At 42.9% G+C, this 16,154-nt stretch overlaps 1 protein-coding gene and 1 pseudogene across 1 annotated transcript; one reads left to right on the top strand and one right to left on the bottom strand.

The window, feature by feature from the left end:
- The window catches only part of LOC119903785, a 236,697-nt pseudogene that overhangs the window by 205,612 nt on the left and 14,931 nt on the right, over positions 1–16,154 (bottom strand).
- LOC119903787 (tripartite motif-containing protein 16-like) lies at positions 13,391–15,769 on the top strand. The gene has a single exon (XM_038720028.1). The coding sequence runs from the start codon at positions 13,424–13,426 to the stop codon at positions 15,092–15,094; it is 1,671 nt and encodes a 556-aa protein (XP_038575956.1). The 5' UTR covers positions 13,391–13,423; the 3' UTR covers positions 15,095–15,769.

Raw genomic sequence — 16,154 nt, 5'->3', positions numbered from 1 at the left:
CTTGCTGGCCCACCAACATATTTCCGGAGGTAGTAAAGCTTTTCATTTACTGGGATGTTCTTCCTGTCTATCAGGGTTTCAAAGGACATTTTCCAATCCTTATACTTGAGTGGGTCTCCAATGAAGACTGAAGGTTCTGGCACTGGTAAACGGCTTATGTTAATTGACTCTGCTAACGCTCTGGCTAATGCAGTAGTGTTGTCTTCTTGTGTAGCATTGGTTGCACGTTGCTTGCTTGTGGTCTCTTGTGGCACAGTGCGTTGTTGCGGGTGAAATTCAGGTAAACTAACCAGGTAAGGTGCGGCTTCTTCCGGCCTGGACTTACGGTGTAGAAGGTCTGATATTTCTTCATCCGAAGTTGATTCTTGCTCGTAGACTTTCAGACGTGCTTTGGCGGCTTTCATTTTCTTGACAGTTTCTAAGCGTTCTATCTGCCTTCGCTTTTCTTCTAATGCCTTTTGTTTTTCAGCATTTTCTGCTTCTTGTTGTGCAAGTCTTTTTCTGTTCTCAGCTTCAAGATTTTCAAGTTCCCTTTGCTCACGCTCCATTTCTTGCATCACTTTCAAGGTAGCTTCAGTTGCAGCCAGTTCTGCTGCTGCTTCTTGTTTCTTTGCAGATGAATTACTCGAATGGCTTGAACGTGTGATTTCACTACCTGTACGTTTGGACCTGTGAGATGCTGAAGATTGGAACACTGAGCTAGCCTCACTACAGTGAGTTGACCTTTTAGCTGGGTATTTACCACATTCCTCTTCTTTAAGAATCTCTGATGCATGTTCTATTATCCTTACAGAAACAGCATGACATGTGTCTATTCGACGACGAGTGTCACTGTCAGGAGTGTTGTGACTGCGCAACTCCTGATAGGTTTGCTTTACTTCTCCTGCAGCATTTTGGACACTTACAATGTGATCCTGTAAGCTTGCAGTGCTAGGTGCATCGAGTGCTCTCTTAGCTTGTTTGGCAATAGCTTTCCATTTGTCATAATTAGTCTTAAAGCGACACTGAAGCTTATTCACTCTTTCTTCGTGTAGAGCTTGGCCCTTTTCAGTAAGCTTTCTGTTTCTTTGGCTTTTTCTCAAAGCATCTTCTTCAACTACTTGACTTGTATTTACCTGTAACTTGTGTCAATGCACTCCTCTCTCTCTCTCTCTCTCTCTCTCTCTCTCTCTCTCTCTCTCGATTGAGCCATGTTGTTTGCTGACATATTAAAAACACAGTAGCAAGAGAGAGTATTGTAGTTTTACTGGAATCTATGTTTTGAAACCATTTTTAGAAAATAGTATGGTTAAAAATAATTACACCACTCTGTACAGACACATATCGTATATTTCTATTAAATAACTATATAGTCTAATGTGACAGAAAAATATTTATGCTGCGTGATGTTTTTTTAAGGAAAAGGTCAAGTAGTGTATTTGAAGAACAATTGCCCAACACATACAGATACATAACACAATAAAATAGGATTTTTATGGAACTAAAACTGTTAACTGAGCTGATTTTAGTTTATGGACAATTAGTATCATTAACTGTAAAATATGAAACTAAAGTATTTCAGTCTGTGATTCCATAACTGATATTTTAACATAGTTTTCTCTTTAGTCTATAGACTGCATAACAGAATTCCTGAAATTCAGTTATGACTTTTGGTTTTAGTGTGCCACCCCAGGATTTTCAGTGGCCCCATCTGGCCACCCCTAGGAACATTTTCTGGGGGCGCCTGCCAAAGAGGAAAACTCTAAATGAAAAGCACATTACAGGACTTGCGGTTCAAATGTCACCGTGACCGCAGCACTGTGAACGGGCTCCCAAGGAAACCTACGAAAACCTTTACCCTGTTAAGACAATGCAGATTTGGGTTTAGAGGTAGATAAGTGAGGGGGTAAGTGAAATACACCAAAACTAACGCTTCGACGGAGCAACATAGTGGGTGCTTAAACCTGGGAAAATAGCGCTAGCTTCCCTGCTAACGCTAAAGGGATTCACTGCTCGACACGCGGCCGCACACTGGTGGACTGCTACTGCACGGTGAGACGATATGGCCAACATAGACGTGGTACTTCAGGAATTGAGGGACTTTCGCCAAGAAAACAATGTGAGTTTGGGGGAAATTAAGGAAGAAATGTCTAAGATGAGCGCGAGAATGGACGAGGCCGAAGGACGGATTGAGAAGGTGGAGGAGAGGATTCAGAACACAGAGGACGCCATGACGGAAATAATAAAGTTACAAATAAGATTGGAGGATAAATTAATGGACTTGGAGAGCCGCACGAGAAGGGAAAACGTCCGCATCTACGGTGTGCCCGAGACAGCAGAGCGGGACTCTCCAACAATGAGTGATTTTGTGGAGAAGCTGCTGCGCTGCTGCTACGGGTTGGAGCTGTCTCAAGATGAGCTTGACATGTGCATCGAACGGGCGCATCGTTCTCTAGGCCCGCCACCGCCAGACGACGCACCCCCACGTTCTATTATTGTGAAATTCCTCAGCTTTAAGACCAAAGAACTTGTGCTCCGTAAGGCATGGAAGAAAAAAGGATTTACCTGGAATGGCAAACAAGTAAGTTTAGACCATGATTACCCTCCTCTCATCCTAAAGAAACGAAGAGAATACGCAGAGGTGCGCAAGATTCTGAAAGAGCAGCAGATCCCCTTTCAGACTCTCTTTCCAGCTAGGCTAAAGGTGAAATACACGGAAGAAACCAAAATCTACAACACAGTTGTGGAAGCTACTGCAGATATGTCCAGTAGAGGCTATGCGCTGAAGGTCATCACATCACCAGAAACAGCGTTGGAGCAACTGAAGCAGCTGACCTGGAGCAGAGTTGGCAGAGGAGCAGCGCAGCAAGCAAGAGGCGGGACCCCGGTTACAAAGAAACACTCAGAGCCTTCAGGAGGACCTCACCTACGCCTTCGGGAAATTGAGGTTTACCCACTATGCTGTTTCTTTCTCTTACAACTTAAAAATAACTGTTATTCAGTTTGATGGTGTGCAATAAGCAGATAAGTAAGGTTTTTGGAGGGTGTTCTTCTCAGTGAGGCCTTAGCTTTTGAGGGCCTCCTCCACCGACTGATGAAGAAGTTGCCCTTGAAGGCGAAGCAGGGTCCACCCCTAGGACCCTACCTCGGAAGTTAGAACTACCTCAGTTTGATTTTTGTCTTTGTTTTTGATGTTATTTGTTCATGTGTTCCATGTTCAGTGTTTACAAGGGTGTGTGGGGAGCCTATTAGAATGGGTGTATTCGTTCTATAATTTAGATGAGTAGCAGACCAGTGAAGATGGTATCAATCAATATTAATGGCCTACACAATCCGGTAAAAAGGTGGAAAGCCCTATCTAACCTTAAATGAGAGAAAGCTCATGTTGTTTTTATGCAGGAAACACATCTGTCGGATAGCGAACATGAAAAACTTGGGAAAAGAATGGTACACCTGATGGACGAATTAGGATTAGTTGATGTGTGGAGGGACTGCCACACAACCGATAGGGAATATACCCACTATTCATGTGCACACAATGTCTACTCAAGGTTAGACTATATCTTCATGTTTAGAACTGATCTCCTCAGGGTAAAAAATTGTGAAATAGGTCCCTGTACTATATCAGACCATAACCCGGTCTACGCTGATATCTGCCTGAACAGGAAGGAAAGATCCACCTTATGGAGGTTGAACACAAACATTCTTAATTACCCAAATATTAAAGAGCGCTTGAAGAAAGATATAGAGTACTTAGAATATAACGATGAGGACGAGGTGTCACCGGGAACACTATGGGATGCACTTAAGGCAGTGATTAGGGGGAAAATAATTGGTATTTCCTCTCACCTGAAAAAAGTAGGTCAGCAAAAACTCCGGCACTTAGAAGAAAAGTTGTTAGATCTGCAACACCAACACTCCGCGTCTCATAATGGTAATATTAAATCGGATATAATAAAATTGAAAAAAGAAATAGATGATTTGAACACCATGGACATACAGAACAAACTCATTCTTATAAAGCAACAGTACTATGAGGTAGGGGGGAAATCATTGAAACTTCTTTCTTATAAGCTTAGGAAACAGCAAGCGGAGAGATCTATTCACAAAATTAAGAATCCCCTAAAGGATCGAATAGAAACTGAACAGGAAAAAATTCAACAATGCTTTCTGGAGTATTATAAGACACTATATTCTCAACCTCATATAGACAATGACCAGGATATTAATACCTTCCTGTCTGAACTTGAGTTACCAACAGTGACAAAGGAACAAAATAAAAAGTTATTATCCACAATAACTAAAGAAGAAATTCAGTTGGCAATTAAAAGATTAAAGGGAGGGAAGATGGATTTGGTCCGGAATGGTACAAACATTTAATTGGCTGATGGACCATAAGATCGTCCCACCCTCATGGAATGAAGCAATAATTTCTATCATCCCAAAGGAAGGAAAGGATGGATTGCAATGTAGTAACTATCGTCCTATTAGTGTTCTGAATATAGACTAAGTTGTTCACCTCTATCATGTCAAGAAGATTAGAAACAATTTTACCAGGGTTAAAAACATAAAGATCAGACGGGTTTCATCAAACAAAGACAGACTCAAGACAACATTAGGAAGGTTTTACACATAATGAGGCAGGTTGATAAGCAAAAATTAGAGACCTTAGTACTGAGTTTAGACACCGAAAAGGCATTTGATTCGGTGAGGTGGTCCTTTTTATATAAGGTGCTTGAAAAATTTGGTTTTGATAAATCTGGAATTGAGGTTATTTCAGGGTTATACAATAACCCAACTGCTAGAATCAAAATTAACAGAGACCTCACTGAATCATTCAGATTGGAACGCGGGACTCGACAAGGGTGTTGCATCTCGCCTCTAAGCCAGTGGATCAGGCAGAGAAAGGATATAACTGCAGTAAGAACAGTAGGTGGGGAGCAAAAATTTACTATTGACTATATCTTACCCCACACAGGTTGTTCCTAAAATCATTGAACTACTACTAGAATATGGCTCTTTTTCAGGGTACAAGGTTAATGTAGATAAAACACAGGTATTAACTCTGAACTATGACCCGCCAGAAGAAATCAAGGATAGTTATAAATGGAAATGGGAGGCAGACTGTATCAGATATTAAGGGGTGGTATTACATCGAGACTTCGCTAAAATGTTTGAAGCTAATTATGGCCCTTTGAACTTAGCAATAAAATTGGATGTACAAAGATGGAATACCATACCTTTTTTGGATTTACGTTCCAGGATTGATTCAATAAGATTAAATATTCTCCCCCGAATGCTCTACTTATTCCAGTGCTTACCAATATTCATACCTCAAAAACAATTTGTAGAGTGGGATAGAATGCTGTCGAAATATATTTGGAAAGGGAAGAAATCCAGAATTAATTATAAAACCTTTGAACAATTGAAGAAAGATAAAGGAGGTCGTGGTCTTCCTTGTTTACGAGAATACTATTGTGCTGCACAGTTAAGACCATTAATATGTTTGTGTCCTTCATATTACACTGCAGGATGGAAAGATGTGGAGGGGACAACTGTTGAAGCAATACCAGTTAAAGCTTTATTAGCTGACATCAAATTGCAGAATAAGATTCTTTTAACAGACGAACCCATTTCACATGTAATGATAGCTGCTTGGAATGAAGCAATTAAGATTTCTGGTTTGGAAGACACTTAAAAATCCTAAAATGGTGTGCGTACGATTCAGATTTACCCCGAACCAGCATGACGACAGATTTAAAAATTGGATTTTAAAAGGATTGACGGATTATTATTCATTTGTCCACAAGGGGGCACTCCAATCTTTTGAATCCTTGCAAAGAAAACATGGATTAGGCTCTGCTGACTTCTTCAGGTATCTTCAGATCAGACGCTATTTTAACCAGGACCTGAAAGTGAATTTAAACAGCCTAGGATTCGTGGAAACATTTATATCATTAACTACAAAATTAGGGGCACAAAACAAAATTATATCCAGGTTATACAACAGCATCCTGCGGCGTAAAAAAGACAGCACACACTATGTCAAGGCGAAATGGGAAAAAGAAGGTAATGTGAAAATCACAAAAGAATGTTGGGAACACATATGCGAGATACAATGGGTTACAACTGGTTCTAATGTATGGCGTGAATGTTGTTGGAAAAGTGTAATGAGATTTTTTATCACCCCTGTTCAGAAAAGGTATCGGGGCATTGGAGATACTTGCTGGAGATGTGGGGGGGTTGGTGCCAACCATTTCCACATTTTTTGGGACTGCCGAGTTATTTCTCGGTATTGGTCTAGAATTCATGAGCATATACAGAATGTTTTTGCACTTGTTTTTCCATTTACCTTTGAAACCCTATACCTAAGTAATGTATCAACGGATAAACTGGACTGGAAGGACAAGAAACTTCTATACATCCTATTGGCAGCAAGTAAAAAGGCTCTAACGAGGAGATGGCTCAAACCAGAACCTCCAACAACTGAGGACTGGATAAAAATCTACACAATGGAAAAACTGTCCTTTTCACTCAAAGTGCAGAGGGACACTTTCTATAGGATATGGTCCAAGTGGACGGAATATGTTAAGCCTGTTAGATCTGATTTTTTTTTGTAAACACTGCTGCTTCTTACTAAATGTGCACAGATTCGAAAGGTAAAATGAATAACATTGTGGAAGTAATTTGGTTTCCCCCCCACCCACACCTGAGTTCTGATGTTAATGTAATAGAAAGTTAAAAATGGTAAAGCAACGTAATGTACTCCATATGTCGAACAATTGTGAAATTCAACATGCTTTTTCAATAAAAGATAATATAAAAAAAAGAAAGAAAAGCACATTACACTCTAAAATGTCAAAGTGAATGAGAGATTCATTCTGCCTCAGCATCACGTCTGTGTGCTGGGTCCAGCCAGAGGACTTTGTCCACATCACATGCAACCCTGTCCCTTGCCAAGCAAAGGAGGAAAACCCTCAGGTGTGCTGGATGCAGCCTGACCGTAACAACACTCCACACCTATCTTACCACAGGCCAATCCCACCGCCTGTAAGAGATTTTCCCTAGTAAATGAGTTTCGGTCAGAGACCTTCCACCAGGCAGAGAAAGATTCTTCTGTTGGATTGAAGTAAGGGCTGTAGGCTGAAGGTAATTATTTATGAATCACTGGTTGCTGGTTGATGTTGAACCTCTTGCTTAGCGGGACACCACAGTGAAAGCTGACATCGTCCCGTAGACAGGATGCACTGCCAGCTGATGATCCTGCTGCTCAGGCTCAAACACAAAATTCCACCCGGAAAATTAAGAAGATGTTCAGTGTTATATGGCCCCAAGGTTGATTGACAGTAGAGAACCTGTCCCTTACTTATAGCTTGGTCTAAGGGGACATTGCCACCACGCTGGCCAGGGACTTATTGGTTCATCATTAGAAACAGGTGTGCTGATTTTTTTGTGTGTAAAAGATGACAGTTGTGTTGTAGTTTTGTTTAACTTTTGCCGCATGTATTTACCATTTTGCAACACAATGTCTTTTAGTGAGTGAGAATGTATTTAGAGTTTTGCAAAAAGTGTCTTCTACCTGAACCTTTTTAAGGTTTTGCCTAAAGAGTGACTGATTGGACAAATGGATTTAGGCCACTCAGCATTTGGTACTGTAATAACAGCAGTCATGGCTGTTTAACTGATGTCTGTGTGTGTCTGGCCCCACCTGCTGTTTCTTATTTTAATTACAGAGGACAATCTACGCTGAAGAACTTGTGCACTCTTTTTCATATTTCCCTTCACTACAAGGAGCCTCTGCTGTGTGAAACCTTCTTTACAACATACAGAACTGATGTGACGAGATACTGCAGTACTACTTCTTGTGAAACACTATCAGTACGCTGCAGCAAGTATTAATGTTTGTGTATTAATGTCTGTTTGTGGAGATCATGTTGTACAATTAAAACAGGCTTACACAACATTTTATATGGAAATGTCAAATGCGTAGATAGCTACTTAATGCACATTAACTAGTAACAGGTCGACTATTCCATTATTGGTCACTATGCATTCTCCCACTGCTGCTGTTTCAAGAACATTTTGTTCTCCATGGTGTTAATAGGAGTTGAAGAATCCCCCCACGGGTACAGGCACAGACGGAGGTGAGGCAACAGCAGCTACCTGGCCATGATTTGATGCCATGCGTGAGGCACGTGGGGAAAGGCCATCTATTCAGCCTCCCACCCTTGTTGCCTCATGCTCAGGGCCAGACTGCAGCCAGACTGCTGCTGAAGCCTCATCCTCCAAGTCTGGTCAGGCTCCTGGGATTATATCTGAGAGGACGAGGCCCTAATGTCTACAAGCTCACAACAACCACCTACCAAAAGACAAAAGAGGAGGAGAGAGATGCTGCTCTCTACGGGCAAAATCAGCCATTTCTCTCATTATTTGCTGAACTACTAATGAAAAAATAAAATAATGTATATGATGATGCTCATTTAATGAATTATCAGATCTTGCATTTATGGTGAAAATAGTAAATTTATGCAAATAATGACAAATCCCTCTATTTCCTTTTCATTTTTAATTGTGTTAATAGCAGAACATAAAAAAATTTAATTGTTCTAACTCCTTGAATTTGTGTGAAAATGCCAAATCCTGAAGGCACTGATCTCTGAGGCTTTTCATTTGCTGAATGAATTGAATAGTTTTCAATCCTAGCACCTGTCAGAGCTTTCCCTGATCACTGCGTAACTCGCCCCATCTTCCCACCTCTTATAAGATGGCCAATAGCAACAGATATATGCAGAGCTGTCACCTCTAATGGTATTTCTGTACATGCAACATATTGTATGTTCCTTCCCAGAATGCAAAGAAACCAACCTACACGTGTGAACTACACTATACAAGCTAGAATGACCCCACAGATGAAAGTAGGAATTTAGCAGCAACGCGGCTATATATGCAGGATCGACACGATGTTCTCCTATTTACTAAATACTTCCATGTACATTTAACCACTGTATTTATTAGAGTAGTTTGACCAGATCAATCAGAGTTAATGAGTTGTTTGAAAGTTTTTTCAGGCACCCGTGGATCTTTGCATATGTGTCACAGAAGGATCCACTATAATTAATATGACTAACACTGTGAAATAAAAGACAAGTTCTCGAGTTATTGGTGTACTAACCAAAATGTTGACGTTCTTTAATTATTGACAAAGATCCAAATCTAACAGAATAGCCATTTATTCACGAAAGGAAGTAATCATGTTCCCAAAGAGGGGAGGGACACTGGTTTGGGGCAGACACTTGTGCTGCCAGTCTGTCCTTGTATTGCTGACCTCCACGTTCATCCCCTTGCACAGATGATGGTGGTGGCGGCACAGGATCCTCGTCCTCAGCCGGCTCCAGGATGTCCCCAGCAGTGAAGCAGACATAATGGAGGACTGCACACACTGCAATGACCTTCGGAGCAAAGGTGTTATCCACTTCCAGGGCCTTGAAGAAGAAGATCCCTCGCCACCGTGCCTTCATCATGCCAAAGGCCCTCTCTATAATGGATCGGCATGGTGAGTGTTGAAGCGCACCTCCACTCTCATTTATTTGTTAGTTTGTTTGTCATGGACAATGCAAGAAAAACAGATTGTCCCAGCAGGTTACGATAACATGAAACAAATGTGTTGCATAAAGGGTTTCTAGCCAAGGCTGATTTACAACCTCTGTCCCTGTTGTCATGGTTCTTAGGCTATATGCACAGGTTAATGACAGATTATATACATATTCAACATAACACTAGAAATTAAAGAATGATATGTAGACTTATGTAAATGCTCTGTATTTGTATAGTACCTTTCTAGTCTGTTCGACCACTCAAAGCTTTTACACAGTCAGACACATTCATACACTGAGCCTAAGTGCTCAAACTGAAACTAACATTCACACACATACACTGGCGGAACAGCCGCCAGGGGCAATTCGGGGTTCAGTATCTTGCCCAAGGACACTTCGACACGCAACCAGGGGGGAGCCGGGGATTGAACCGCCGACCTTCCGATTAACGGCCAACCCGCTCCGCCTCCTGGGCCTAGCATGTGCCTATCTTGCATTAATGTAATGTACAGTATTATTTACGTAGGCCTACAATGCGTGGGATTCATGTTGATAAATGTGGGTGAGTGTGAGCATTCTCAATGTGACAACCCTTTCCATTATTTGGAGGATTATTCAGAGGACTGGTGTGGACCGGTTTGATTTGGGACACATGAAAGGTGGGATGGATCCTCATGTTCCTAGGGAGTCTTAATCTAATAGCCGATGGGTTGATGATCTTGTCGATAATGTAGGGACCGAAGTAGCGGTACATCAGTTTCTTAGATTCTCCTTTGAGCGGAATATAACGAGAGGACAGCCAAACACTGTGACCCGGGGAGTAGGTGGGGGCTGATGTCCGGTGTCGATCCGCTACCTGGCGGTTTGCGAGCGGAGGTGCGCTGCTGCGCGGCGTGTGCAGCCCTCCAAACTCTACGGCAGCGACATAGGTGGTCTTGTACGGACGGAACCGCCAGTTCGGTTCCCTGGATGGGGAACAGAGGTGGCTGGTAACCAAGGGAAACCTCAAATGGAGAAAGCCCCGTGGCGGCAGAGGACAGACAGTTGTGGGCGTATTCCACCCAGGTGAGATGGGAGCTCCAAGAGGTGGGGTCCTGAGCTGTGACACACCGCAGGGCGGCTTCCAGATCTTGGTTAGCTCTCTCGCATTGGCCGTTGGTCTGAGGATGAAAACCCGAAGACAAGCTCACAGACGCACCGAGCGCCTGGCAGAACGCCCTCCACGCCTGGGAAGTGAACTGTAGGCCCCGCTCGGAGACGATATCAACAGGGATCCCGTGGAGGCGGACAACATGCTGGATCATAAGATCAGCTGTTTCCCGGGCTGAGGGAAGCTTGGGGAGAGCGACGAAGTGGGCGGCTTCAGAACAGCGTTACCCAGGTCTCCACATCGTATCACATTTCCCTGGGCTTGAAAGTGGCTGATTTCTGTGAGGGGAATGCTAAATATCTCCTCATTATAACATGGAGAGTCTGTAGGGGATAGAAACTGCGCAGATTAATGTATTTTTCCATGCTGATACCTGAATTTAGTTTGAGCCAGATGTGTGACTTCTCTTGTTTGACTGTGGAGACGTGACTGGCAAAGTCCCCTTTGTACCACACCAAGATTCCCCCAGAGTTTCTACTCCGACCAACAGTTTTCAGGTTTAATGAAGGCCCCAAATTTCGTTCTGTCCTGAGGGGCAGTGAGAAATCATGTCCGAGTGACACCATGTTTCTGTCATAATAAGATCAACATTTTCTACAGATTATGTAGCAATTAGGTATCAGCTGCACCACCTGTACATACGGTCGCTGCAATTCAACAAATGTGCAACACAGTCTGACAGTAAGCTGCTGAACTGTCTAGTTTCTATCTGCTGTTTTTACAGAGTTTGTAGTTGTACTTTTGCACTATTTATATTTATTTATTATTATTTCTGTGTATATTTCCTTTTCTTAGCTTCTTATTTCTTATTTTCAAATTCTGTCACATTGTTTTATTATTGTGGATTTGAGCACAATCAGGATTACATTTGCAATGACGATAAAGGAATCTGAGTCCGAATGAGACGCTGAGTCTGCTTTGCACTGTTCTTGGAGCATCTTGTTTGTCACCAAATACAGGATCAGCTGCAGTTTCCACCTGACGTTCAGTGAAGTCTATAATGTCAAGAAAAGGAGCTCTGTGATGACGCCTGTCTTTAACATCACAAGCTGCTGTTCCCTTCAGGGCAGAGCGGCAAAGAAAAAGCCATAAAAAGAAAAGATGAAGCCCTTTAACCTCCAGCCTCAAATCTCACGTTCCCAAATACTATTTCCGACCTGAGAGCTGACGGGAAGAATATCTGTGAGCTGGAAACTCTTCTCTACCGTCTTTCCCATGTGACCTGAATGCAGCATCAGTGTTACAGGGTGTGACTCCTGTGAACAAAGTGACATAATGTGATATTACATCTATTTAAATCTCTTTACTGATGCTGTTTGAAGCTGCCAAAGGCTCAGTGAAGTGTTTCCATGTCTTCCTGCAGTGAACATCACAGCAGGTGAACAAGTGAAATGTGGAAACTGATGCACAACACAAGAGGGCGCCTTCATCCTGCTAACCAGGGATGTAGTGGAGGTTAAATCTCCTCAGCTCACAACACGTGTTTAGGCTGATAGTAAAAGTGCATTGTGTCCCACATCCTGGTAAATGGTGTCAAAGCACTAAAAGTGCTAAAAGATACAATCTCTGTTTGCTTCCTTAAAAATCCAGTCAGCTCTCTGTGTGAAGTTCAGGCGGCCATCAGTCACAGCTCCAAGATCTTTAACCTGCTGACAGTTTCTCCAGGGGATCCAGTGATGGTCAAAGGTTGAACTTTATCAGGAGAGTCTTGTGTGTTGCTGGATAAGATCAGTTCTTTGCTTTCACCTCCATTTATTAAACACACTCTCCTCACAGCACTGCTGCAGAGAAACTACATGATTAAAATATGGGCCATCTTTTACAGAGTCCCCCTCACACAGAAGGCCAACCGGGGCCACATCGTCAGCACGCTGTAGGAAGTTCAAGTGGGAGTCACTGCTTTACAAAGACAACAACAAAGGGGAGAAGATGGCAGCTTGTGATGCACCTGTGATTAGAGTCCTCATCTCTGACTCCTTTTCCACACATTCTAGGACTGCATGCTTTCAAATCAAAAAGCTGAACTGATCGCCTTTATTAGTGGTTGTTTGGCTTCTGATTATCACTGACTTTAGTGGGTGGTGATGGCGCAACAGATAAGACTATGTCTTTGGTGTGAGAGACCCAGGTTCAATCCCCCCCTGTGACCCATCCACCATTGTGTCCCTGAGCAAGACACTTAACCCCTCGTTGCTCCAGAGGTGTGTGACCTCTGACATGTGTAGCAATTGTAAGTCGCTTTGGATAAAAGCGTCAGCTAAATGAAAAATTTAATGTAGTTTGTCCTCCTTTATTAAGGCTGCAAAGAAGTGAGAACGTGATTATACAGCAGTTTAAAGATTTGATCACACGTTAGTTTGATTATTGTCAGTCACCTGGTCTGAACCAGTCAAAGGACACTGGCTGAGGTTTCGCTGGAAATGAGGAAACAAAGAATCCACAGAGCCGCTCCTCTTCCTGGAATGAGCGGCAGCTTGATGACCCCTCCCTCTGCTTCCTGCTCTCCAACTCTGTCCATATATTTCCTGGTTCCCTCCCCTTCAGATCTACAGTTTGAAGATGGGTGTGACCAACATGTGCTGACGTGCAGCAGCTGACAGGCCCCGTTCACTGCAGAAACACATGCTGTTCAGATCAGAGCTCAAACTAGCTGCACTTCTGAGAAGTGAAACTCAGACAGTCGTTGCCACTGAGAGGTGAAATGGCGCAGAAAGGAGTTCAGCTGGACCGGGAAACCTTCTCTTGTTCCATCTGTCTGGATCTACTGAAGGATCCGGTGACTATTCCCTGTGGACACAGCTACTGCATGAACTGTATTAAAAGCTTCTGGGATGAAGAGGAGGAGAAGAAAATCCCCAGCTGCCCTCAGTGCAGGCAGACCTTCACACCGAGGCCTGTCCTGCTGAAAAACACCATGTTAGCAGTTTTAGTGGAGGAACTGAAGAAGACTGGACTCCAAGCTGCTCCTGCTGATCACTGCTATGCTGGACCTGAAGATGTGGCCTGTGATGTCTGCACTGGGAGAAAACTGAAAGCCCTCAAGTCCTGTCTGGTCTGTCTGGCCTCTTACTGTGAGAAACACCTGCAGCCTCATTATGATGCTGCTCCGTTCAAGAAACACAAGCTGGTGGAGCCCTCCAAGAAGCTCCAGGAGAACATCTGCTCTCGTCACGATGAGGTGATGAAGATGTTCTGCCGTACTGATCGGCAGAGTATCTGTTATCTCTGCCCTGTGGATGAACATAAAGGCCACGACACAGTCTCAGCTGCAGCAGAAAGGACCGAGAGGCAGAGAGAGCTCGAGGTGAGTCGACAAAACATCCAGCAGAGAATCCAGGACAGAGAGAAAGATGTGAAGGTGCTTCAGCAGGAGGTGGAGGCTATCAATGGCTCTGCTGATAAAGCAGTGGAGGACAGTGAGAAGATCTTCACCGAGCTGATCCGTCTGATGGAGAAAAGAAGGTCCGATGTGAAGCGGCAGCTCAGATCCCAGCAGGACACTGAAGTGAGTCGAGTCAAAGAGCTTCAGGAGAAGCTGGAGCAGGAGATCACTGAGCTGAAGAGGAAAGACGCTGAGCTGAAGCAGCTCTCACACACAGAGGATCACACCCAGTTTCTACACAACTACCCCTCACTGTCAGCACTCAGTGAATCTACAGACTCATCCAGCATCAACATCCGTCCTCTGCGCTACTTTGAGGACGTGACAGCGGCTGTGTCAGAAGTCAGAGACAAACTACAGGACGTTCTGACAGAGACATGGACAAACGTCTTAGAGACAGTGACTGAGGTGGATGTTTTACTGTCAGGACCAGAACCAGAGCCCACGACCAGAGCTGGATTCTTAAGATATTCATGTGAAATCACACTGGATCCAAACACAGCAAACACATGTCTGTTATTATCTGAGGGGAACAGAAAAGTAACATTAATGAGAAAACAACAGTCTTATTCTAGTCACCCAGACAGATTCACTGGATGGCCTCAGGTCCTGAGTAGAGAGAGTCTGACTGGACGTTGTTACTGGGAGGTGGAGTGGAGAGGGGGAGGAGTTTTTATAGCAGTCGCATACAAGAATATCAGCAGAACAGGGAGGTCAGATGAATGTTTATTTGGATTCAATGACAAATCTTGGGCGTTACATTGTGACAGAAACGATTATAACTTTCTTTACAACAAAGTCAAAACTCCCGTCTCAGGTCCTCGGTCCTCCAGAGTAGGAGTGTACCTGGATCACAGAGCAGGTATTCTGTCCTTCTACAGCATCTCTAAAACCATGACTCTCCTCCACAGAGTCCAGACCACATTCACTCAGCCTCTCTATGCTGGACTTTGTCCTTTTTCTTCTGCTGAGTTCTGTAAAGTGAAATAGTCAGAAATCCTTTCAGGGACAGTGGGTTAAACTCTGTGTTTTAATCCTTAAACTTCTTTTGTCTTCATGTTTGTTGCTGAGAGCTGATTGTTGGGGCATTTCTTCACCTGTCAATCAAACACTGTGGGCGGGACTTTGACGTCTTCTCATCAGCTGCTGTGGAAATGTTGGAGCTCCTTCCTGTGTCTGTTTAGCCATGGAGGCCATCACTGCTCAGGATGACTTTTGTTTCTCTGCATGAAAATGGAAACTTGTCTGAGCTCTAAATGTTTGTTGAATATTTGGATTGATGTATTTGTATGTTGTTGTTTCTCTTCCACTGCATGGGTCTGAAGAGAGAAAGCAGCAGACCTTCCTTTATCGGAGAGACTTTGTTCTCACTTTGGAAAGAAATCTAGAATTACATTCACATTTATTTGTTTGGCAGAGCAAATGTTGTTGTTGTTGTTGTTGTTGTTGTCCAAATGAGGGACTATGAGGGATTATAAAGTGTAATTCTCCTGATCAGAATCAATAAGGAGATGCTTCATTCTTTTCTTTGACAGAGCTGAGATTCTGCTCAAACACACTGATTGTGTGGATGAAGTGAATCTGAGTCATTTACCAGACTTTACTGATGGGATGTGTGAACAAACTGAAGGTTTACATGATGAATAAAGCAACATGAACAAAGTCTTTTCTTCTCCTCTTCATTCCAGGGTATCAGACAGAGCTGATGGAGAAAATGTGAAACTAATCTGAGAGTAGAACTGAGGCAGTTTTCCTCCTGAAACACCACAAAGTACAGAGTTCATGTTCAGAGCAGAAGAGCGTTTGTCAGTCAGTCTCTGTCACTAAAACAGCTTTGTCACAGAGAAATGAGTTTTCTGTGTAGCATGTGCAAAACTAGCTATGAATTTTAATAAATTTATGAGAATTAATTAATATTAATTAAACATTAATTGATTAATATTCAGAAAACATCAATCCATAAAAAGCTCTCTTTAAAAAGGGCCCCACCGGAGTTGTTATTATCCTAGAGTCTCCGGACCTCTAGGTAGCTTTAATAATTATACAATTA

Source organism: Micropterus salmoides, unplaced genomic scaffold, assembly GCF_014851395.1.
Source record: "Micropterus salmoides isolate LMB-PRFRI ecotype aquatic unplaced genomic scaffold, ASM1485139v1 Ms_hic_scaffold_15, whole genome shotgun sequence".
NCBI classification, from domain to species: Eukaryota; Metazoa; Chordata; class Actinopteri; order Centrarchiformes; family Centrarchidae; genus Micropterus; species Micropterus salmoides.
The sequence above is the reverse complement of the archived record's forward strand: the minus strand, read 5'-3'. Positions and strand labels throughout refer to the sequence as shown.